Below are 26,158 nucleotides of genomic sequence, written 5' to 3'. Positions count from 1 at the left end.
ATATATTTATCTTTATCAATATAACAAAAATGGCCAACTTCTTGGACCTTCCCCCTACAACCTACCCTTTAAAAATGTTCCCTGATAGCTCAATGGGCTCCAGAATCCCAGCCACTTCCGAATTCCTCCTGATTACCCCCTCCCCCAAACTAACAAAACCTGTCCCTGGTAGCCAAAGTGGGCCCCACTGGACTCCAACCCCCTGACTACTGACCCCTACTAAAGGTATCATTGATCGCCCTTGTGTGCCCCAGCAGACCCCCACCCCCTGATTCAACAACTACTGATGGCCAATTAGGAATCCTTACACCTCCCACCTCAAAACAAATACAGTAGGAGCCCAAGTGCCCCCCCCCCCCAAAGAACCTCTCAAGCCCACCTGTAGAGTCAGGTGACAGGAGTGATGCCCACTTGTCTCTGCCTTCATACCACCTTCTTGGAAAACAGTGGTAACACTGCACAGAGTCATTCTGCCAAATAAGGAAATTATTGCTTTGTTTGGCAGACTAAATGGTTTCCTTATTTCACAGGCTTAACCCATGCGGTGCATCGGGATTCACCTCTTAGAATCAGGCACTGCCATTTTGGGCATCACCCCTGTTTTCCCAACACTTGAGATGGGCCTTGGGGGAGGTGTCCACTTGAGTCCTCAGGGTCAATGGAGAGGAGTGGAGAAATCTTTGGGAAAGGGGAGTCAGGGACTTTGGAGGCATTGGGCCACCAACAGAGGCTGACTGAGTTTCGATTTCAGCACCTAAACTGGGCCAAAATTTGTATTTGGCCAATGCATTTTCAGAGGAAACTGAAATCTTGAAGCATTTGCCACTCCCTTCCTCCCCTACCACCCGGACAGGAGGAGTCCTCTGCTGGACCGACCTGTAGGCCCACCCCCTAGGCCTACCATATTGCTGGTGGTTTAATGGGTAAGGGGCGGAGTGATCCCCAGTTGTTCCTGCTCACGATGGCTTTGCTGTCGAAATGTCTACCAGGACCTCCAGCATTAGTCTCGTGAGACTACTGCTGCAGTTCTTGGCAGCAGAGAACCCTTGTATAGGGCATTTCAATCTCCAGTTCCCACTTTTCATACAGTTCTTGTATTAAATTGATTTGTATAGTATTGTTGTAAAGTCACCTAAAATTGGGGGCATAGAGTTTTGCTGGTTCTGTATAAAAGAAAGCTGTGTTTTGCCATCTAAGCACTCAGCGTGTTCTACCCTTCTGGGTAGGACATTTGTTAAAAATTAAGGAGAAGATACATTGAAGAGTGCTACTGTTAATCATTTATATAGTGCTACCAGATATAAGAGAGAATCCCTACTCTGCGGTGCTTCATCAGCCATTATCGGGCCTCCATTTTTAATAATGATATAAACCACCAGAGGGGTATTAGACAGGGAAGCCCCATTTGCTTTTCAAGTCCTGTCCACATTTACATACGAATAGTTCTCCATTTTCTGTTTTCTCTTGTACAGTATGTTAGTTTTCTATTGCTGCATTTCATTATGCTGAATAGTTTCCCAAGAACTCTTTTTCTGACAGTAGAGCAGATCTTCCCAAACTGAGTGTGGACCCTAAATAGGGTCATGAAACTTGTGTTTGGGTTCATGACCTGGGCAGCTACTTCATAGGACATCATTATTTTGCATTGCTTGCATGTCGCACGCTTTCCACAGCCACACAATTTTGTGATTTGGCCACAGAAAGATTGGTGAGCACTGTAGTGGGAGTTTTGTATATGATTTTTATTCTGTTTTCGTGGAAAAGAGGCATGTAAGTATTTCATAGATTTACATGAGATAGTATGATGGTGATAGTATGGACAAACATTATTAGCTTCTCACCTCTAGCTTGTGCTGAGGTTAAGTATTTCGCATATTCTGTGCATGTTCTCTGAACTATTTTAGGTGATTCAGGAGCATGACTTTACAGGTCCAAAAAGGGATAATCAAACTCATGCGTGTTGTGATACAGCCGGCAATATATGCACACCGGAGAGCAGGAGTCATCCTAAAAACTAGTGTCTGTTAAAATTCTTCGAGATATTTTTGGAATGGACGAGTAGCCAGTAGTTGGAACCAGAGGGCTGAGAACCAGGTTCAATTCCAGCTGTGGCTCCTTGTAACCCTGGGCAAGTCACCTCCATTGTCCCAGGTGTAAAACTTAGATTGTGAACCAACTAGAGACAGAGAAAATACCTGTATATAATATGTAAACCACTTTGGTTGTACCACAGAGAAGCAGTATATCAAATACATGACCCTTACCCTTTATCTTACCCTAGAAACTTAGGGTCTTTCGACAGTCTTTTGCAAACATAGGATATGGATATTTTATTTACTCACTGAATACATTTTGCTGGAAATTCTAATCAGTAGGGATGAACAGTTTTATATATTTAAATCAGTGGTGTAGTCCCAGAGAGGAGACTCGGGGAAGCCTCCCTCTTGCCCACTTCGGGTTCAGGACCCCCCCCCCCCCTCAATCCAAAATTGTGGCACCATTGCTATGGCTGGCAGAGATTCACCAGTGACCAGAAATTCCCCAATGCTGGCAGTTGACACTGTGAGTTGAGGGTTGCATGGATGGGGTGGGGGCAAAATTTTGTGCCCACCAGCTTTAGGTTCAGGCCTCCACAAAACTTGAAGGTCTGGCTACACCACTGGTTTTAAATTTGTTAATACAGGAAAGATGATTTCAAAGCTTATGCTTGTGAATTGCAATTATTGATATACTTGTTAATCCATGTTCCTTTCCACAGATCCTGTTGTGAATTACAAAGACCTTGTAGCTGTGGTGCACTTAGCCCATAAAGCAGATTTAACGGTGCGAGTGGCTGTATGCCGGAAGGTTAGTGCATATAAAATAACAGAGACAAAGTTATAGAGTGATAGGATGATAGTGGATAGATTCAACTAATAGTTCAATTGTCATTTACATTTTTGGTACTCACAGTTATGCAAACTCCATGGATAGTTTTTCCTAGCATGATTTACTGCAGTAATCAAAAACAAAATATGCATATACTTTTTCTTTGACTTCCCCATAAAAAAGAGCCTGGTCAAATCATTGCTTTTTTTTTGTGCAGGTACTTAAGCGTGCAATTTTCTCTCAGTTTGATCCCTTAAGCAAATCCCATCCTGTAAATGCCTTCAGAATCTTGAAACAAAACTGTACACATTGTTGACACAAAGCAGGGGTAATCAGTGCACCTGTGATTGATAAATAAGAACTAGAAATGCACCTGTAATAAATAAGTAGAAATTTAGCTTAAAACAATGTACACAAACCCTGGAAATATTTGCAAAATACAGTAATTAAAATCTCCAAAAGTCTGTTCAATGATGTTTTCTGTGTATACTTCCATGGTCTCGAGGGCTGCATAAAATTCAGTGATGGTCCACGGGTTGCCGACCCCTGACATATGCATTTTCCTACATGTAGGGTGGACGATATTCAAAACGTTCATTTTCACAGCTAAATTGGAAGCTTTCAGTATTGCCTTCCCAGGGATTATATTTTTTTTGCCGATAGACTTATAATATTACTTTATGCAAGAATAACATAGTATCACTACCATTTTAGTTCCCTTGAATGAAGGTCACCAAAAAACTATAGTAGATGATACCATTTTATTGGGCAAGTTGTATTCCAGCAGTCAACAGACTATGAAGCAAAGTAGGAAACTGAGGAAAGAGTAGTGTTTGAAGCTAAAAGAATACGTTTTTATCCCCTTTTATTTGTCATGTTAGAGTAGATTTCTTTGTCAACTGGGATGATTTTCAGCACCCTGCTTTCCGTTGCCCCAGAGTCTTGCACATTCTCACATGAAACACTTTATGGGAAGTTTAGGACATAGTTGAACTTTAGAGATTTGCTGGATTTATGTTTATGTTATGTTTTAAATATTAGTACAGGGAAATCTGTACATTTAAGAAAAAGTTAAAACCAACAAATACCAGGAAAGCTGAAATGGTGTTTATTTTATAAAGTTACAGGACAGGTTTCCCTTTACCCAGCCATTGAAAGGTGGATTAGAGCGCTCATTTCATTAGCATATTATAATATGATATCTTAGTTCTCTATCATACTGTGCTGAATGTGTAAGAGATGACCATTTTTTTTACTTTAATTTGTCATTTGCACTCTGTACAGGTTCTGCAGCTTTTACAGACACAGCTAGATGCAGCACAGCAGATTTCTCAGCAGCTCTGCTGGCAGGAGACTCTGGTTCGATTGTTTCTGAAGGAGAACTCAGATATCAGAAGTGGCCTTAAGGGCAGCAGCGCTGACTCCACAAAAGAAGATGAAAAGAGACTTTCTGCAGAGGAGCTGCGGAAGCGTTATGCTAAGAATGTAGATGAAGACAAAGGTGATGGCATCACTATGTCCTGTGATACATGGTGTTTAGAGGATAACAAATCCCTGGACGCCAGTACCCAGTCTTTTAATATGTTGGCGACGGATGACAAAACCTCTGTAAGCGAGACCCTACTCAGGTTAGAAGAGGAGGATGTCTGGCCCAGTGACCCTTCTTTTTTGAGATTGGATTTTTGCAGCACAGTTTCTGAACTTGATGACAGTGGGGACCAAACACCCGCCAGCTTGCCTAGTACACCGTCATCTGATGAATACTCAAAGTCATTCTGTGTCAGCCAGCCTGACAGAGAGTCCAACATTATCAGTGATACAAATTTCAGTGATGAACTTTCACTGTATGAAAACTGTGAAAACCAAGAGGTGAGTAATCCCACACAATTCTGTACACTTGTGCACATAACGCCTTCTAGAAAGTCCTTCTTGAAGTGGGTTGATACGAGGAGAATGGAGCTCAGCATAGATCAATACCCGTTCTTACACCAGCATATGTGCAGCATGTACATGTTTTCAGTCTTCTTTCTCCATTGCTTGATAGCTATTGTATATGTCATCCCATATTCTGGTTTTCTCTGAGGACAAGAAGGTCATATTTTCATATGCGGGTGATGTCATCCATGTCACCTGGTGCGAAATGCTTGAACTAGCCTACTACAGCTTTAAGACATGCGCTAGCGTCCCCACCATATATGCATGAGTGCCTTCCCATCTTCCGCAAGAGCGCGTGACCAGTAATCTCTTATCCGCTGTGATGAGAAGACGCGCTATTTCATGGCTACCTCACTGCGTCTGATGCACTTAGTTATTTTGATGCCTTCCCAGTGGGAGTTTTACCTATGGTCCCTCATTTTATCCTTGTGGGGCTTCTTTCTTTTTACCTCTTGTGGGTTTGGTTTATTTTTTCTGTGCTCAATAGTCTAGGCCTGAGCTCCAGTAGGGCTCTTGTCCATAATTTTTTTCTTAGTGATTTGCCCCCTTTTAAGGTCACCATTGAGTCATTTGATTTCACCATGATGGTTTTCCCTTCCATGTTATCAAAGGTTCCCAGTGATTTTAAGCACTGTGCCTGATGCAATTGGATCACCCATTCTTGATGTCTCCAGTGTTTAGGGCCTGAACATACCCCTTCCAGCTGTGTTCTTTGCCTTCGTATGAAGAAAAGGACTCAGCTGGCCAGAGAGGCTCAAAGAGAAAAATATTTTGTAGCCCGGTGTGAACCCTCAGCATCTGCGTTGAACCTTGCACCGGCATTGGGTGCATCGGTCCCTATGGCTTCTAAGCTCTTATCAGACACTGGGAGTGGTTGTACATTGGACAGGTCTTTGCCTTCCTCGACGTTGACTGCTGTGCAGGGCCCCCGGAGACCAGTCAACATCGGACGCAACACCGAGGAGACATAGGGATTTAATGCTGTCATGGGCACTGAGGAGCATCGATGACCGACATTGGGCGAATGCCAAGAAGCATCAATCCCCCTTGACACATGGTGCCGGGAGCACTCGGGCACCGAGGGATCTGGTCCCAAGAAGTGTCAGCACCGGAGTCCCTCCATTGTGGAGGTGCTGACGTGTGGGTCTCCATGCAGCCCAGGACCTTGCACCCACACCAACCCCAACAGTTCAGCAGGCTGCTTCTCAACTGATGCCCTAGCCTTTCCCGATAACAGCCCTTGACAAGTGCATCTGAGCCATTCTCCATGAGTATTTGGTGTGGATCCTTCAGCAGAATGCATTGGCATATGGGGTGCCTGCTGCCCTGCAAGGCCCTCAGCCTGTGGTGAGGCTTCCAACCCAGGTGCCACATGAGGTACCAGCATCAACAGCTGCCCGTGCTTACACCCCCTCGACTTTGGTAGAGGAAGCTTCTGGAGTTGAGGGTGGAGCCTGCACCTTGATGCCCCTGCAGAGAGGAACCACATCCTTGTATCTCAAGGCAGGTTTGTGCTCAGCCTTCCTATGAGGAGTATTTTGCAAGCACTGATGAGGAGTGCTCTTGGACATCTGATGAGGAACATAGGTACTTCTCAGAAGAGGAATCCTATGGGATCCCATCAGACCCCTCCCCTCCTGAGGAAAGGAGTAAATCTCCACCTGAGTGCCTTTCCTTCCCAGGTTTTGTAAGGGAAATGGCAGCCGCCATTCCAATTCGTTTGGACACTGAGGACGAGCCCAGGGCTGAGATGTTCGAGGTCCTGGACTACGACTCGCCTCTTAGAGGCTGTGACAATCCCACTTCACCAGATCCTGAAGGATGTTCAGGTGAAGGACTGGGAGTCCCTTCTGTCGATCCCTGTCCTGCCAAAAAAAGATTGATACGTGTGTCAGATCCAAAGTTTCCCAGGGTTTGACAGGCCTCGGTTGCTGCCTCATTCCCCTGTGGTGGAATTTGCGCTCAAAAGAGTCAGGAGTTCCAGGGACTATGCTTCACACCCCCGGACAGAGAAGCTCAAATCCTGGATTCTTTTGGGCGGAGAATTTATTGGGCCTCTTCTCATTTCCGGCATGCAATCATACCAGCTCTACACAAGTCTTTACTTATGGATCTTTGTGCGCAATATGTCTGATTTCCACCAGAGTAGGCCAAATCTCTTCGCCAGCTGGTCACACCTTTGATGTGTTATCCTGCATCTCTGCCCAAAGTATAGTGATGCACAGACTCTCATGGCTGCATGTCTCTGACTTTGACCCTGCAGTCCAGCAGAGATTTGCGGATGCCACGGGGGGGGGGGGGGGGGGGGGGGTGGAAATAACCTTTTTGGAGAGAACGTGGAGGAGGTCGCTGACCTTATCAAGAAATATACTGACAGCATTGATACTCTGTCCTGTCAGGCGCCCTCTGCATCCTCCTCCTCCTCGTCCAGGAGATTTTTGGGCAAGAGGGGTCCTTACTACTCATAGAGGCATAAGTACTCTCCTTCTCGCCAGCTTCAGCAGGCTCAATCCCAGTATGATCATTCTCATCAACAACGTGCACCCAAGGCCCAGCCAGCTCCCTAGTCAAAACAGGGGACAAGTTTTTGACTAGCTCCAGCAGAGCATAGCCACAGTAAAATTAACTGTCCCAGACGACCTACTGGTAGGAGGGAGGCAAAGTTTTTTCCAAGAAAGGTGGCCTATTGTAAATTCAGATCTGTTGGTTCTTCAAATAGTCTGTCTTGGCAGCAGAGACCACCAAATTGCCCGCTGGGAACGTCTCACCTCAGCTCTTGTCATCACAAGGAAGTACTTGGAGAGGAACACTCTTCCCTTTTAAAGGTTCTTGTGGTCAAGCCCGTTCCACCAGGGGAAGAAGGGAAGGGATTTTATTCCACGTACTTCCATGTGCCAAAGAAAATGGGTGGTGTGTCCTATCTTAGACCTAAGGGCTCTGACCAAATTCCTGGTAAAAGAAAAGTTCAGGAGTGTTTTCCTGGGCACCCTTCTCCCAGTGATTCAAGAAAAAGATTGACTATGCTCTCTGGACTTCAAAGATGCCTACACTCGCATCCCGATACTTCCAGGCCACAGGAAGTATCTCAGATTTTGCCATTTGATCTCACGTCAGCTCCCAGGTTTTTCATCAAGTGTCTAACAGTAGTCGCAGCATTGCTATGAAGACTGGGTGTCCATATGTTTCCCTACCTGGGTGATTGGCTGGTGAGTACATCCAAGGATGGTACTCAGGAGTCCATGCAGAGAACTATTTGGGTGCTAGAGCTACTAGGGTTTGTTTTATACTACCCCAAGTCCCATCTGCTCCCAGTTCAGCAGTTGGAGTTTTTGCAGCCCTACTAGACACACCACAGTCACGAGCCTAACCTCCTGTGCCAAAGGCAGATACTCGTCACACTTGCCATTTGAGTTCAGGCCTGCCAGCAGGTCACAATTTGGCCAGTGTTGAAGTTGCTAGGCCACATGGTTTCCACAGTGCATGTCTCACTCATGACATGTCTTCACATGAGAACAGCCCAGTGAACTCTAGCTTCCTAGTGATGTCAGGCTTCTGGGAACCTAGCTGGTGTCATCCAAGTGACACAGGATTTGGTTCAGTCTCTTCTCATGGTCAATTTGAACCAATTTGACTGTGGGACTTCCGTTCCAAATTGCTCATCCTCAAAGTGCTGACAAAGGATGCATTCCGCCTGGGGTGGGGAGCTCATGTGGATGGGCTTCAAACCCAAGGTACTTGGTCAGCTCAGGAGTTGGATTTTCAACTTCCTGGAGCTATGAGCAATCTGGAATGCTCTAAAGGCTTTCAGAGATAGTTCAACCAAATTGTACTCATTAAAATGGACAATCAAGTTGCAATGTATTACACCAGCAAGCAGGGGGGGGTACTGGATCATACCCTCTATGTCAGCAGACTGTTCTTGATGTGGCACTGGGATGTATAGAGGATATTTTTCAGGGCCATGTATCTGGCAGGCAAATCCAACACCCTGGTCAACAGACTTGAGCAGGGTCATGCAGCCAGATGAGTAGTCACCCAGTACAAGTGTTACCCGTGAGATCTTCTGAGCGTGGGGCACACCCTTGGTGGATCTCTTTGCCACTCTGTTCAACCACAAAGTCCCTCAGTACTGTTCAAGGGTCAGGGCACACAACAGATTAGCGTGTGATGCCTTCCTCCTACATTGGGGGAACGGTCTTCTGTATGCATATCCTCCCATCCCTTTTGTGAGGAAGACTTTGCTGAAACTCGAGCAAGACCAAAAGACCTTGATTCTGATTACTCCTTATTGGCCCAGGCAGAGCTGGTTTCCTTTTCTTCTGGCATTATCCTCCGAAGAACCTTGGAGATTGGAGTGTTTTCCAACTCTTAATGCAGAACAAGGGATCTCTTCCCCATCCAAACCTCCAGTCCCTGGCCCTCACAGCCTGGATGTTGACAGCTTAGAATTTGCTACCTTGTATCTTCCAGAGGGTATCTCCAAGGTCTTGGCTGCCAGGAAAGGTTCCACCAAGAAGTGCTACTCTTTCAAATGGTTTGCAGTCTTATGTGAGGGTAAGACCAATTTTGTAAGGGTTCACCTCAGTGCAATTAGTGCTTACTATCACTGTATAGAGGGTAAACCTATCTCTGGACAGCCTCAAGTTGTTTGCGTCGAGAGGTTTGCAATTGTTGAAGCCCCCCCCCCCCCCATCAAACCTCCGCCTTTGTCATGGGACCTTAACATTGTTGTCATGAAACGCCTAACCACCACCTGAGCTGCCACCCCCTCCCGGCCACTTAGAGGGTCTATCCCTAGCACAGCTCAGGTCCACCTGCACCTGCCACTTGTGCTCTACACTAGCACCCTTCTCCCACTGATTGGGTCCCAAATGCCTCTGGGCAAGTCTTCTGCTCTCAGATTATCCCCAGTGATTTCTAGGTTACTAGGGGCCACACTCCCAGTGGTCCCACAGTTCCCAGAAAGCACTCACAGACCCAACACACATACCACTAGGATTCTTTATCAGTCCAGACAAGCAGAGGCAATAAACTGAAAATGTTTATTGTCAGGAAAAAATAGAACAATAAACAGAAAAGGTGCAATCAGCAAAACAATAACAGGTAACTGAAATATGGATCAATTATAAAACTACTATCTAACTAGTACCTGGGGAGATCAGGACATATAACTGTTCACAGGTTATCAAATATAACTGTTACCGGGCCTCAGCAAAGAGATCCTTCTCTCTTTTTTCCCTGGCTAAGACTGGAGAAAAAGCCAGTACATCCTAGCTGAATTTTGAGCTCCTGGGCCAATCAGAGCCCAGAACAAGTTTTAAAAAACAGCTGGCCACATCACTGCAGGTTACCTCTTATCTGTGTTAACTAATTACTAAACACCGCCTTGAGTGAATTCCTTCAAAAAGGTGGTAAATAAATCATAATTAATTAATAAATAAAGAGGGAACAGTCAGTTCTCTGTAACTGCTTTAAACATAAACATATATCACCTGCTGGCCAAACTAGAGAAATACACTTCAAGAAGTAGTTAATACAGTTTTACAAGCTTAAAACCCACTGATGAAAGCTGCTTTCAAGCTGCTGGATTCATGTCATCTGAAGTACTTGACCTGAAAAGTCATTTTCTTAGAGGCTGTTACTTCAACTCACTGGCCAGTGAGCTTTAGGCCCTGCTAGCAGATCCACCTTACACTAAATCTCATCTTAACTGAATACTCCTTTGCACGCACCCTAATTTCCTGCCTAAGGTGGTGTCATTCCATCTGAACCAGCCAATCGTTCTTCCAACCTTTTTTCCCCCAAACCTCATGTCCATCCTGGCGAGAGCGCACTGCACACCTGGGACTGAAAAAGAGCATTGGCCTTTTACTTGGAGCAGGCTAGGCCCTATAGACAGTCTACCTAGCTTTTTGTTTCTTTTCATCCCAACAGTATGGGGGTTGCCATCGGGAAATGCACAATCTCCAATTGGCTGACATTGCATTTCTTTTACTTACATCCAAGCTGAATTGACTCTTGAGGGTCGTGTCAAGGCTCATAATGTCAGGGCCATGGCTGTGTGGTAGCCCATTTGCGTTCAGCCTCTATAAGTCCATACATTCACATCTCATTATTACCTAGAACATGATACCCGATACAGTGGTCGATTTGGACAGTGTAATGTCACACCAGAGCATGGCATGGTCTGTATCACCAGGTCTGCTCCCTCATACGCTTCTTTTTGAAGAAGTCAGGAAAAATCCCTCTGATACAGATCCTGCTGTGGTTCGGGATTTCGAGTTCTGCAGCTCAGACACTCACACCACAACCAGGTTCCAAAATATAAAGGGTTTTTATTCAGCACAAAGAATTAGATTCCATAAGCAGAGTTCAGTCTCCAAAACACAGCACAAGTCCCTCTGAAATGTGCCTTAGGATTCAAAACAAAAAAAACAAACCCAAAAGAATTCATGCAAAAACAGCACAGGAAGGGTTTCACTTTTCTTCCTTAACCAAGCTTGCAGTTTAAATCCATAGTAGTTTATAAGTTTCTCGTAAGTTTGAACCAGTATTTCTAGGACACAGCGTAGAGCTATGCCCTTAATGAACCTCTCTCTGACCAAGTGATTTCCCAAACGGATCACAGCTATTGGCTAGGACTGCCTCAAGAGCAATCTCTGCACCCTCCACAAGGCTGATACTGAGGATATGGGTTGTACAGGGAAAATTCCCATATTCTCCTCACTAGCAACTGTTCCCTCCTTCTCAGAGCAAACTTCGTTCACTAAGGCAGTTGCTCCCTGATTTCTTCTCTCTCTCTTCAGGCAGGTCAGTCCCTTTCACATGATAACTTTCCCTGGTAAGGACCAGGCACCAGGTTCTTTATCAGAGCTGCAGGCTAGGACTGCTCAGGAACAGTCTCTGCACCCTTCACATGACTGACCCTGACCTGTTTCTCTTCAGGCAGGTCAGTCCCTGTCCCACAACAGCTTTTCCCCAGTGAGGAATGGACATCAGTTCTTTTTCTCAGCCACAGGCTAGGACTGCTCAGGAATAGTCTCTGCACCCTTCACATGGCTGAGCCTGACCCCCTCTCTCTCTTCAGGCAGGTCAGTCTCTGTCCCACAACAGCATTTCCCCGGTGAGGATAGGGCACCAATTCTTTTCCCTTCTCTCACTGACCAGGCACTGCATTAACATTAGAGTCCTCTTCCCCTGGGTTGGGTAGCCCACTTACTCCTTCTCCTGTTCCCTTCTCAGATAACAGCAGGGTTTTTACCATGGTGCCTTGAAACGGGCCCCACCTGTTTCAAGTCTCACTTTATCTCCCAGGGTATGCTGCTTACTGAGTCATGAGCATAGGCTGGATCTAAGTCCTGGCATGTCCCTAAGGGCAGACTCCTTTCCCTCCAGGAAAGCACTACAGGTGTAGAGCACCTCCCTTCCTGACGCCATGCCAGGTTTTCTCTCTTCCAGGGGTTCTGTGTCTGTCCTGAGAAAGACATCACTAAGCACTACTGGGGAAGAGTTTAGAACCCGGGGAATCTGCCCTCTTGGCAATTCTGCATGCACTTCTCCTGCTACCATCATTCCCGGGGACACACACCCAGCTATCCAGGTAAATTCTTCTCCCTTTAGTATTTTCAGGGCAATAAGCTATGAAAAGACAACAGGGAGACCAGGAGGTTATCCTATACATCACAACAGACAGTTCTGCAGCATTTGTTTGGGTCTAGAATCCAACTCCACGTCCCCACTTCCACCCTGGCATGTTTTGTTTTGTTCCAGACTGCACTATCACATAGTATGTGTATAGTTTCAGGTTAATTCATTTTTCACCTTGCCGTTTGCAAGGTCCTATTGTCTTACTGTTGTTTTCGGTGAGCCTGGTAGCTAGGGATTTCCATATGTGATAATATGGCCTGCTTGTACTCGGAGAAAGCAGGGGTACTTAATCTTTACCAGCAGGCCATTCATTCTCACATACTCTCCCACTTCCCCTTGAAGTTGTCTCCTGACCTGATAACTATTCTGTTGTACCGCTGGTCCCATGCTCTCGCAGCGGGTAGGTAGGCACTCATGCATGTGCGGTGGGGATGCTAGCGTGTGTCTTAAAACTGTAGTACACTATTTCAAGTGTTCATCACTGGGCAATATGGATGTCACCTGCATGTGAGAATGAATGGCCTACTGTCCTCGGAGAATACCTGCTACAGGTAAGTATCCCTGCTTTTCCTCCTCGTGTCTTCTCATTTATAGGCTAAATACTGCAACATTTTTCTTTCACTGATATCAAGATAATAATGCGAGTCACTTAATTTGTTATCATCTTAGAAAGAGTTAAAGCAAGTGCATTTATATTTTGCCACATCCCTCTTGAGCTCAGAGTGGATTACAAACTCTTCACATTATAAGAAAAAAAACCCCAAACAATTCAAAAATAAAATTGAACCAAAACAGAATAAATTAATGTCCATAAAATGCAATTGCATGCAACTCTAAAATCAATACATATTCATCCACAGATAAGCAAATGTGACAGGTTTAACACTATAATTTTTGCAGTCCTAAGCCTATGGAGCATATTTACTGCTCCGTTGGCAGTCAGAATATTAGGATTTTTCCTAACCTCACTTAAGAGTTATGTTTTTTAAAAGGATTCTGTAACAGTGTTCAGTATACATAGCATTGTATTGAAGACATGCTTACAAGAACATGTAAATTTTATTTTAGCATGCGAAGATTAATAAACTGAAAGTTACACAATGATAGTGACTGTCAAGTTTCACACCTCTGTATTATAACCAGTAAGCTAAAGCACTGACATCTAGATTGAGCTTTAGGAAGGGTAAGTGTGGCGAAACAGGGAATTTTCCTGCGTGTAAATTGTATAGCTATTTTTTATGATATGCATTTCCCTTGTTTAGCCAGCAGATGGTGTCTGCCCTTTGTTTCTAAAGTTGTTACAGAAGTGACAGTTTCTTTTTCCCACCTAAGCTGAGGAGAAGTAATCTGCACTGCTATTGATTAGAAGCCCCTCAGTGTTTATGCTCTGGGCTCTGATTGAATGTGCTGGAAATCTTTAGTCTCAGAATGGGAGTGAGGCCCTGTTCAAAGACTGTGAGCAGTTAATTTTCCTGAATTCTCCAGGTACTGCTCAGGTAGTGAATAAGTTTAATTTCTGTTTACCTGTTATTGTCTGCTAATTACACCCTATTCATCCATTCATTGTTCTAACTTGTTATGATAACAAATCAATTCATTTATTAGCTCTGTTTGTCCTGGAGTGATTAAGAATCCTGGTGGTTTGTGTTTGGGTCTGTGGGTGCTTTCTAGGAACTGTGGGACCCCTGGTAGTGTGGTCTTATTGTACTTAGAAACCACTAGGGAATTAAGTTACAGGTGGGAGACTGGCCCAGAAGCAAGAGTAACCCAGCAGGTGAGAGCAAGGTTATGCCAGAGTACAGCACAAGCACTTGCACAGGTGGTAGTGGACCTGAACAGTGCTGGGATAGGCCCTTTAGGTGGCCATAGGGTTAACCCCCAGGTGGGCTCTAGGCATTTTGTGACAGTAAGGAACTGAAAAATGCATGGATTAATATTGAGTACATAAGGAGGAATTTCTTACTCATTACTTTTTTGTTTAATGTAAAAAAATAAACTGCAATGAAATGTTGAGTCAGGATGCTACAATCAGGAGCTGACATCAGACAATGGAGAAGGTTTTGTTGGGGGGGGGCACGCGCTCTTACCTGCATGGACGCTTAGAACTGCTCCTCTCGCCAGCCACAGTAATATAAAGCCATAACAGCCAGTTTCAGACTTTTTTTTCCCCCCTTGACCCTGCTTGGCGTTTCAAGGTCGGAACCAATGGCAGCTAAAACCACCAGAAGCGACAGCTCCTCCGTTTCCCACCCAGCCTCCAAACGGAATAAATCTGAAGGTACCGCGCTCCAGATGCCATTGCCCAGCGAGAACACAGCGTCGGTTGCTGAAGACATTAAAGCGCTGCGTGACCTGATGAAACAAAACCTCACCTCCACCGTCGAAATTAAGGCGGTGCTTACTGAAATCTCCATCCGACTTACACAGTTTAATGCCCACCACAAATTTCTAAAGGACAGGATGACTGCCCACGACAACTTTCAACAGGAGACATCACGGAAGTTAAATAAGATAGATCAGATGCAGCGGGAGATTGAGCATCTTTCAAATCGCCTAAGGCGGAACAATATCAGGATATTGGGCATCCCTGAGCAGTCTGAGGGTAATGATCTAATCCTAGTCTTAAAAATACTTTTATCTAATCCTATTCTTAAAAATACTTTTTAAGAGCATTGAGGCGCTTCCTCCTGATTTCACTGTTGACATAGAACCGGCACACCGAGTTACAATGCGCCCTGTACCCAGGAAAAATTATCCCTGCCCAGTAGTTGTCAAATTTGGATGCCATGATCAAATGATGACAGTTCTGAGTGCTGTAAGAGCCAAATCTCCTGTGGTCTACGGCAAGGCAAAACTCCTGCTAGTCCCTGACCTCTGTAAAGCCACTGCTAAGAGGCGCAGTCTGTTTCTACAAATGCGCCCTAAGTTGAAGGCTCTGGGTGCTCAGTATGGTCTCCTGTATCTGGCCATCATGCATGTAACGCTTCGGAACAGCACTAAGCACTACACTGATCCTGCTGACCTGCAAAAAGTATTAGACAGTAAAGCTTGTTCTACAAATTGACAGTACTCAGCAGAGTTTTTCTTATCTGGCAGTTATGTGAAGGGTTTTGTAGCCCATAGTTATTGTTTGGCTGGCTTAGGCTCTCCTTGCAATCCGTGCAGGACTCATGTGCCCCTTAATGGCTTCGCCTTCTTCTGTTCCATTCTTTCCAAATGCAGCATGTTTGTTTTTTTATTTTTGTTTTGTTTTTGGCAGTCGCGAGCTATTTCTGTCTGGTTTTGCTCTGTTTTTTTGAGGAGCTTCATCTTAGTTTACCATTTTTATTTACATGCATACGCTTTTTGGATCAGCACAGCATGGTTTGTAACGCCCTCCAATAGCTTTCACGATGCTACTGCGAATACTTTCCCTTAACATAAAAGGAATCTCTAGTCCCATTAAAAGATAGAAACTTATAATTTACCTGAGGAAAAAAAAGGTGGACATCTGCTTCTTACAAGAAACTCATCTGGATGCACAAGAAAGTCTTAAGCTCATGGGTAAATGGTTTGACCAGTGTTATCCTAGCCCAGCAAAAGGCAGGAAAAAATGGTGTAATCACTCTTCTACTCAAAGCCCTGCCCTTCCAGCTTGTTTCTCACACTCATGATAATGAAGGAAGATGGTCCCAATTAGAAGGAACCCTTGAAAACAAACCCATTACATTAATCAATACCCCCCTAATTTTAACGATCCCAACTTTTTCCATGAAGTCAATCTGTCTGGCCCGAATGCTCTCGTCTGTAACACCGTCGTTGGAGGTGATTTCAACTTCCCTCTTGATCCCTATTTAGACAGATCTTCCAATTGTCGGCCTGCTAAGCTCAAAGTTAGGACCACGATGAACGACCTCATGCGCGCCAATGGTTGGGCTGATCTTTGGAGATTACTTCATCCAACATCCAGAGATTATTCTTTCTTCTCAGTTCCTCACTGCATATACTCCAGACTAGACTATTTTTTGGGCACCAAGGATTCGATCCCCATGCTGAGATCCATGATATAGCAATTTCTGACCATGCAGCAGTATCCTGCGATCTTGACTGGTCCCTTTCCCGGTCTAAAGCAGCCCTTTGGAGACTTAACACCACTCTGCTATCGGATGCATCATTCCTCCAACACATTTCTCAAAAATCCACTGAATTTTTTGATACAAATAAGAACTCTGTTTCCTGGAATTTTTCACCCGCATGTTACAGTTACTGTGCTCATCGCCCTCAGCTCGTATTGTTGCTAATGACGAATTTTCTGACCCGTTTACTTTGCATAGGGGCTCCAGGCAAGGCTGCCCTGTTTCTCCGTTGTTATTTAACCTGGCCCTAGAGCCCCTGCTAACGGGTATCCACCAATCTACAGACATTACTGGTATCGCTCTGGGTACGGAAGAGTTCAAGTTCTCCGCATAAGCAGATGATATTTTGTTATACCTCACCAATCCGCAGCCATCGCGAAAGGCCCTTCCTTATTAGTCTAATCTCCCTATTCTCAAGTATTTCCGGCTATAGAATAAATTGGGACAAAACAGAACTAATGCCCTTGAATGATGTTTGCGTTTCCTTCTCTATTCAAGATGTTCCCCTTAAGTGGTTAGCTACCTCCATTAAATACCTTGGTGTTTATTTTGATAGAGACCTCCCAACCACCATCAAGCTTAACTTTGACAAAATACGTGCAAAAATTGACTCTGCTACGTCAAAGTGGTTTCCCTTAAAGCTTAGCTGGTGGGGGAGGTTGGACAATATTAAGATGATGTTAGTGCCCAAAATTACCTACGTTCTGAGTATGATCCCTCTCCTCTTTCCTTGCTCCTTTTATAGGCGGCTTGAAAAGTTACTATCCAATTTTCTATGGAATTCTAAAATACCCAGAATTGCTTTATATAAATTAAAAATGTCTAAACTGCAAGGTGGCGTTAAATTCCCTGACCTTTTGCTATACCACAAGGCTTTCGTCCTACATCAGGGATTGGAATGGATTGCTCCTTTGAACGCGGCCTCGTTACCCAGATGGCTTTTTTTGAGCGTTCTACTCTAGACCCCTTATCACACACATACCTAATTGATATGTGTCTCCCCAATGCTGTTGTCTCCAACCCAAGTATCAGAACTACCCATAGGCTGCTTTCCCCCTTTGACAACTCTTTAGATACCCCATGGTCAGTAACGTCACTTACGACCATTTGGAACAATCCCAGGTTTAAAATTGATAATAAGCAAGTCTCTTGGGCCCAATGGCAATGCATAGGAATATGGGCCCTTAAAGATTTTATTGATGTTAAAAGCCAAGTGTGGAAATCCTTTTCAGATATGAGTATGGAGTTTCCATTAACAGGCTCTCAGTTCTACCGATGGCTGCAGCTTAGCTCTATGCTTAAAAAGAGTAAACTTTACATTCAGCAAATGCTACAAGTACCTGAAATTGTCACCATTAGTTATCGGGTTCAGCACACAGGGCATGTCGCCTCTCATATATACAAATTGATGTTAGGAAGCTCCCCCTCTAGATGCGCAGGTCTACGTAAATGCTGGGAAGAAGATATTCAGGAGTCTAGTTCAGATAGTCTAAGGGAGCTGACTTGGAGATCCTTGTTTAAATGTTCCAAATCTTCATCGGCGTTACAATCTATGTACTTTCCCATGCATAGGGCATTGTGGACACCTCTTAGACTCCATATAATTGACCCGTCAAAGTCTAACCTTTGTTGGTCTTGTCAGTCTTAGCAAGGCAATCTTAAACACCTCATATTTGATTGTGCATGCATTCAAAACTACTGGAAAGATATTTGGTCCCTGTTGGCAGATGTATTCCACCTTTCGGGTTCAATATCTTATAAATATGTGATACTTAAAGACCGCTGCTTCCAGAACAGTTTAAAACCTAATGAATGTACAATTGTTAATACCATGCTTTCATTGGCTCTGAAGGTGATTTTTTTTTTTTTACACTGGAAATCCCTGGCCCAGGTCACATATCAGAAATGGTGGAATTTATTGTTCCAAACCTATAAATACGAAACATATCTCACAAAAAAATCAGTTTGCCTTGCATGAGGAGAAATGGTCTCCACTTGAATCTTACTTTCAAACTGTACCAATCTGTGCTTAATATTTATTTATTTATTTTCTTTTATTTATTTATTTATTTATTACATTTGTACCCCGTTCTTTCCCACACATGACAGGCTCAATGTAACATAGTAACATAGTAGATGACGGCAGAAAAAGACCTGCACGGTCCACCCAGTCTGCCCAACAAGATAAACTCACATGTGCCATTTTTTGTGTATATCTTACCTTGATTTGTACCTGTCTTTTTCAGGGCACAGACCGTATAAGTCTGCCCAGCACTATCCCCACCTCCCAACCACCCGCCCCGCCACCCACCACCAGCTCTGGAACAGACCGTATAAGTCTGCCTAGCGCTATCCCCACCTCCCAACCACCAGCCCTGCCTCCCACCGCTGGCTAAGCTTCTGGGGATCCCTTCGTTCTGAGGAGGATTCCTTTACGTTTATCCCATGCATGTTTGAATTCTGTTACCGTTTTCCTCTCCACCACCTCCCGCGGGAAGGCATTCCAAGTATCCACCACTCTTTCCGTGAAAAAATACTTCCTGACATTTTTCTTGAGTCTGCCCCCCTTCAATCTCATTTCATGTCCTCTTGTTCTACTGCCTATGTGGCTTACATAGTAACAATATAAAGAATTACAAAGTCGTAAGAAGAACATACAGTTTGTGGTAAACGCAAAACTAATGGGGTTAACGGATAAGTAAGTAAACATAGGAGGAATTGGGTTCGGAAGGAAATGAGCGTTGGGAGGTAGGCGTAGAAAGATGGAAAGGAATGGATATGGGATGGCAAAAGGATAATGGGAAACATGGTCAATGTATAACTATTGTCAATAAGAATCATGTGGACAAGGTTTGGTTAAATTGGGTCGTTAGGGTAGGCTATCTTGAAAAGATGGGTCTTCAGTGCTTTTCTGAAGGGCCAAAGGCTGTTAATGGTACGGGTAGGTCTTGGTAGAGCATTCCAAAGCTGGCTACCTAAAAAGGATTTGTACTTAATACCTTTGCAGTTGGAGAGGTGTAGATTAAGGTAATATCATTAGCCACTGTTCTTTAGATGTATATGGCATTTGCATGTGATGTGTTTTTTTTTCCCTTTTCTTTTCCTTTTTATTAGCCTTATACAACCATTTATGGTTCCTGTTGCATAGTTGTTGCTTATCGCTTGTACTGTATTGAAATCCAATAAAAATATTGAAACAAAAAAAAAGAATCAAACACAATAACTGAATTCATATAAAATGACTTCTAATTGCTAAACTGAACTGATCGATATAAACATAATTCCTACACTATTCTCCTGTTTGCAACCAGAGGCTATTATTAAAGTAATTTGTTATTTGAGGCCTGCTGTTGTACTGAAACTTAAAAACCTGAGAATCATTGGCTTTAGTTTAGCCATCCACTTTGTTCATCAGAAGACCAATATTAAGTAGTATAGTTTGTGGAAACGTTAACCAGATATTTACCTGGTTAGAGTGCTGTTGAATATAATTGGCTAAAATTAACTGGATAAAGATAAAGCAGATTTGGATAAATTTGGCTGGATAGTGCCAATATGCAGTGCAATCCAGATAAACTGAATCTGTGCCCCTGGCCTGCCCAAAATGCCCCTACAAACGTTTTCCAGTTGGTAGGAGAAAGATCGATGGATTTTTAAAACCAAATCTTTAGGTAACTCCCAAATTTACCTGGATATATCTTTGAAATATTGGCCTCAGTGTTTCTAATTGACCCTGACATTCCAGATTATTAAAAAAAAACTTTCTTGCTCCTTTTAGGATTGTGAGGAGGAGCTGGTGCAGTTGCTGACAGATATACTGCTCTGTGTGATGTGGAAGGGGCTGGACAAATCTGACGATGCCACTTGGATTGAGAGGGGACAAGTATTTTCTGCCCTGACCAAACTAGGGATGTCCAATGAATTGCTGCGACCCTTGGACAGAATCAAACTTAAGTGAGTAAATGTACAAAATAATCCAGAAAGCAATAATTTTAATTTAATTTAAAAGTTATATTCAGCTATTTCATTCATCAAAACTTATAAAGCAAATCAGGAAATCAATAAAACATAAAATAGCAATAAACATAAAATAATACAAAGCATAACATGACCATAATTAAGTGAACAGCACTATCATAAATACGACATATCAAAATAAAATAAACACATCACTTAGAAATAGAATACAGTGACAACACACCCCTACAGTACTCTTGTAAAACTAGGGTTTATGTACATGTTTTCATGTATATCCTTCAAACAATCAAGGCTTTAAAAGGTGCTGAAAAGTATGAGTCCTCTGGATATTTTATCTCTAAAGGGAGGGCATTCCACATCCTTGGGATTGCTCTTGAATAGTCATTTTCATTGTGGTGCTTATAAGGATCCATATTGAATGTATTAAAATGTTAATACGACAAAAAGATGAATAGAAACAGGAAACTCTGGTCCTCCTACATTATTAAGTGATACTTTTTTTTTTTACTGCAGTTTGCCCATTGTTTATCTTTAGAGATTCCTGCAGTACTGTTCTTGCTTAAGGTATAGGAAAAATCTGAGTAAATAAAGTGACACTGCAGACTAGAAATAAGTCTTGTAGCAATCATAGCTCCTCTAAGCATAAGATATATTTTTTGTTCCACATACTGACTTATTTTCTAAAGAGAAAGACGCCCATATTTCCACCCAAATCGGGAGATGGGCGTCTTTCTCCCGTGGGCGCCCAAATCGGTATAATCGAAAGCCGATTTTGGGCATCTTCAACTGCAATCTGTCATGGAAACGGCCAAAGTTGACGGGGGCATGTCAGAGGCATGGTGAAGGCGGGACTGGGGCGTGTTTATCAGCAGAGGAGAGATGGGCGTCCTTGGCCGATAATCGAAAAAAGAAAGGCGTTTTTAGCGCGAATTTGGGTCACTTTTTTTGGACCCTTTTTTTTCACGAACAAGTCCCAAAAAAGTGCCCTAAATGACCAGATGACCACCCCTGACTCCCCCAGTGGTCACTAACCCCCTCCCACCCAAAAAAAACAACTTTAAAACTTTTTTTTTCCAGCCCTGCCTGTATGCCAGCCTCAAATGTCATACCCAGCTCCATCACAGCAGTATGCAGGTCCCTGGAGCAGTTGTTAGTGGGTGCAGTGGACTTCAGGCTTAACTCTGACAAAATACCCAGGCCCATCCCCCCCTACCTGTCACACTTGTGGTGGTAAATGGGAGCGCTCCAAACCGCCCCCAAAACCCACTGTACTCACATCTAGGTGCCCCATTTCAGCCATAAGTGCTATTGTAATGGTGTAGAGTTGTGGGCAGTGGGTTGGGGGGGGGATTTGGGGGTCTCAGCACCCAAGGGAAGGGAGCTATGGACTTCAGAGGTAGTTAACTTTTTTTTTAATTGTTACAAGTGCCCCCTAGGGTGCCCGGTTGGTGTCCTGGCATGTGAGGGGGACCAGTGCACTAAGAATCCTGGCCCCTCCCATGACCCAATGCCTTGGATTTGGTCATTTTTGAGCTGGGCGCCTTTGGTTTCCATTATTGCTGAAAAACGAAACCGCCCAGCTCAAATCCGCACAAATCCGATGCATTTGCCGGGCACAAACCGTATTATCGGGAAAAAGATGGACGCCCATTTTTTTCGAAAATATGGTTTGTCCCGCTCCTTCACGTACCCGTTCTCGGAGATAGACGCCCATGGAGATGGGCGTTCGCGTTCGATTATGCCCCTCATAGTCACATTGTTGACTGCTGCCTCACTCTTCAGGACATCAGCAAACAAAACTTTATAAATCTGGTTAAATATTCTGGTATAATCTGAAAGTAATAGGGTGCAGAGAGGACTTTGTGGGGAAGTAGGAAAAACATATAAAGTCTGTAATATGTAAATTAAAATGTAATTTGTTTTTATTCAGTTTGCTGGAGAAGATGCCAGAATGGGCAGTAACTGATAACAGAGAAATGAAAGGTCGTCTGGGCCACGCTGAAAATGCTGTCCAGCTTCTACACATTGTGCAGGACTTCCTGCAGGCTGAAGGATTTGTCAGTTCCAGTTTGTGGACTGAGAAGGTACTGGGTGACACCAGCCTCCAAAGACGAGAGTTTGTGTGTGAATGACCTGTAGCTGTGAAATTAACTAAACATTTGTGTGTGAAGGTAGTTAGTTATAGAAAAGAAGATGTGCCTTTTGGTTTCAGTAAGTTAATGTATTTGATAACGCTAAGTTCTAACAATTAACTTTTAGCAGGCAAGTGGCATCCTGCTTCTATTTCTTCTGCTGTCATATGAGAAAATACTGGTCAACTGAGCCAATGCTTGTTTCTCCAGTAATATAGAATCAAAACTTTATTTTCCCATAATTAAAAGTCTTTTCTTGGTTCTGAATCCATGGAAACAATATGTGACGACCTGATTGATTAAGGGGCCCTTTTACAAAGGCACGCTGAAAAATGGCCTGCAGTAGTGTAGATACTTGTTTTGGGTGCACACAGATCCATTTTTCCACACACCTGTAAAAAATGCCTTTTTAAAATTTTTGCTGAAAATGGACGTGCAGCAAAATGAAAATTGCCATGAGTTCATTTGGGTCTGAGACCTTACCGCCAGCAATTGACCTAGTGGTAAGGACTCGCACGGTAACGGTCTATGCGCGTAGAATGATTACTGCCCGCGCGCCAGAAAATAACTGGTGCGCCTAGCAGATGCATATCAAAAAATGAAATTACCGAAAGGGCCACATGGTATCCGGGTGGTAACTCAAAGAACGTATCGCGTTCAAGATCTGCATGATGGCTTGGTTTTACTAAGCCACGCTAGCAGCTGCTGTGCGGCAGTGCTGACACAGCCCATTCAAAGTGAATGGGCTGTGTCGGCATTAGCGCATGGCAGCAACTAGTGTGGCTTAGTAAACAGTGGTATGTTGTCATGCTAAAATAACATAAAGCACCATAAAACATAGTAGATACCTTGTTAATATTATTTGCTGTGTCTGGTTCCATAAAACACAATTCAGTGGCTGCTAAAGAGATGTGACTATTTCTAAGTGATGCACTAAAACAACTCAGAAAGGACTAAGTGATGCACAAAAACAACTCAGAAAGGAAGCCAACAGAGGGCAGAAACAGGTATCAGTGACACTTATATAGGCAACAGTCCATATTGTTTGGCAGCACCTCATCACCACCATTACATTTAGCTATTCATACCCATTGAACCCAGATCTACCTACAGTCCTGAATAAACTGACTACCTATTTAACAACAATTCAAGAATGGGCTAAAAACAAAAATCCTTGCAAGAACCCAAGTAAAACTGATCTCCTATGAGACCTTACTATAAGCAGTCACATATCTGACATAATCCCTTTTGGGAACTACAAACGTCCCTTAAATTGCAGGTCAGAAACCTTTGGGTACATTTATTTATTTATTGCACTTGTGTCCCACATTTTCCCACCTATTTGCAGGCTCAATGTGGCTTACAAAGACCTGTTATGGCATCGCCATACCAGGGTAAAGAATATAATTGGTGTTACAAAGACGTCAAGGAGAACAAGAGGATTTGGTCAAGCAGTTATAGAAAGATACATTCTGAATAAAGGTAGATAGATGTTGTGTTGTAGTTAGTTATGGGTTCTCGTGGTAGGCCTTGTTAAAGAGAGAGGTTTTCAGAGATTTGCGGAAGTTGCTTAGTTCGTTGATCGTTTTCAAGTGAGTTGGCAGTGCATTCCACAGCTGCGTACTCATGTAGGAAAAGCTGGTCGCATGTGTTAGTTTGTATTTTAATCCTTTACAGCTGGGGAAGTGTAGATTAAGAAAGGTGCAAGAAGATCTTTTAGCATTTCTGGGTGGCAGGTCCACAAGGTCTAGCATGTAGGTCGGGGCATCTCTGTAAATGATTTTATGAACCATCATGCAGATCTTGAACGCGATACGTTCTTTGAGTGGGAGCCAGTGTAATTTCTTTCTTAGGGGTTTTGCACTTTTATATTTTGTTTTTCTTATGAGTCTGGCTGCGGTATTCTGGGCTGTTTCAAGTTTTTTGATGGTCTGTTCTTTGTAGCCAGCATAAAGTGCATTGCAATAGTCCAGGTGACTTAATACCATTGACTGTACCAGGTTCCGAAAAATGGCCCTTGGGAAGAAAGGTTTTGCTCTTTTGAGTTTCCACATGGAGTGGAACATTTTCTTAGTTGTATTCTTCACGTGGTTTTCAAGTGTGAGATTTCGATCAATGGTAACTCCCAGAATTTTCAGATTGTTTGAGACGGGGAGGGAAGTTTGGGGTGGTTATGGTGGTGAATTTATTTGTATTTTGTTGTGAGGTGAGTATAAGACATTGTGTTTTTTGCGTTGAGTTTTAACTGAAATGCATCCACCCAGGAGTGCATGATTTGGAAGCTTTGGTTGATTTCGTTGGTGATTTTCTTTAGGTCATGTTTAAATGGGATGTAAATCGTGACATTGTCTGCATATATGTATGGGTTGAGATTTTGATTGTCTAATAGCTTAGCTAGGGGTATCATCATTAGGTTAAAGAGGGTTGGTGAGAGGGGGGATCCTTGGGGAACTCCGCATTCAGGTATCCATGGGGCTGATATCACTGCGTTAGTTGTTGTTAGGAATCCTCTAAACCAGTTAAGAACGTTACCTCCAATTCCAAAGTATTCCAGGATGTGTAATAATATTCCATGGTTGACCATGTCGAAGGCACTGGACATGTCAAATTGTAGGAGGAGTATGTTCTTGCCAGTTGCTATTGTTTGCTTAAATTTATTCATTAAAGTTACTAGTACTGTTTCTGTGCTGTAGTTCAATCGAAATCCTGATTGAGATTCGTGCAGAATTGAGTATTTATTTAGGTGGTTAGTGAGCTGTTTTGTCACTACCCCTTCCATAAGTTTGGTTATCAGCGGGATAGATGCTACTGGGCGATAGTTGGTTAAGTCACTTGTACTTTTCTTTGCGTCTTTAGGTAACAGAGTGAGTAGAATATTTCCTTTATCCTTTGGGAAGAGACCATTTTGTAGCATGTAGTTCAGGTGTCTCGTGAGGTCTGTTATGAATTGTTGAGGGGCAGATCTTATAAGATTACTAGGACAGATGTCTAATTTGCATTGCGATTTGGCGTATCTTTTGAGTGATTGAGAGATGTTTTCGATCGATAGTGAGTCAAAGTTGGTCCATGATCGGTCTGCTGGATATTCCCCATGTATTGGGTCTAGACACTCAAGGAGGTTTACATAGTCAATTGTGTTGCTGGGTATCATAGTTCGTAGCTTTATAATTTTCTCTTTGAAATAATTTGCAAGTTTGTTTGCTGATGGGGTATCTATGTTGTTAGAAGTAACCGGCGTGGTATTTAGTAGATTATTTATGAGTTGGAAGAGTTTATGTATATCCTTGTTGCCCTTTCCCGATTTTAGTTTTATAATATGATCTTTTAGTCTGTCTGATGGTGTATTTGTATTTTCTTTGTAGTTGCTTCCATTCATTAAATGCAGAGTCGTCTTTTTTTCTTATTCCATGCTCGTTCTAATCTTCTGACTTGTGTTTTTAGTTCTTTCAGTTCTTCATTAAACCATGGTATTGAGTTTTTTCT

At 43.3% G+C, this 26,158-nt stretch overlaps 1 protein-coding gene across 1 annotated transcript in view; it reads left to right on the top strand.

Moving 5' to 3' along the window:
• Nucleotides 1-26,158, top strand: part of NBEAL1 (neurobeachin like 1) — a 502,828-nt gene that overhangs the window by 243,371 nt on the left and 233,299 nt on the right. Inside the window, 4 exon segments of the mRNA XM_030208867.1 lie at nucleotides 2,759-2,847; nucleotides 4,153-4,737; nucleotides 20,344-20,519; nucleotides 22,474-22,627. Coding sequence (XP_030064727.1) covers nucleotides 2,759-2,847; nucleotides 4,153-4,737; nucleotides 20,344-20,519; nucleotides 22,474-22,627 — 1,004 coding nt within the window.

This window comes from Microcaecilia unicolor, chromosome 7 (assembly GCF_901765095.1).
Source record: "Microcaecilia unicolor chromosome 7, aMicUni1.1, whole genome shotgun sequence".
NCBI lineage: Eukaryota > Metazoa > Chordata > Amphibia > Gymnophiona > Siphonopidae > Microcaecilia > Microcaecilia unicolor.
This window is presented reverse-complemented; position numbering and strand designations above follow the sequence as displayed.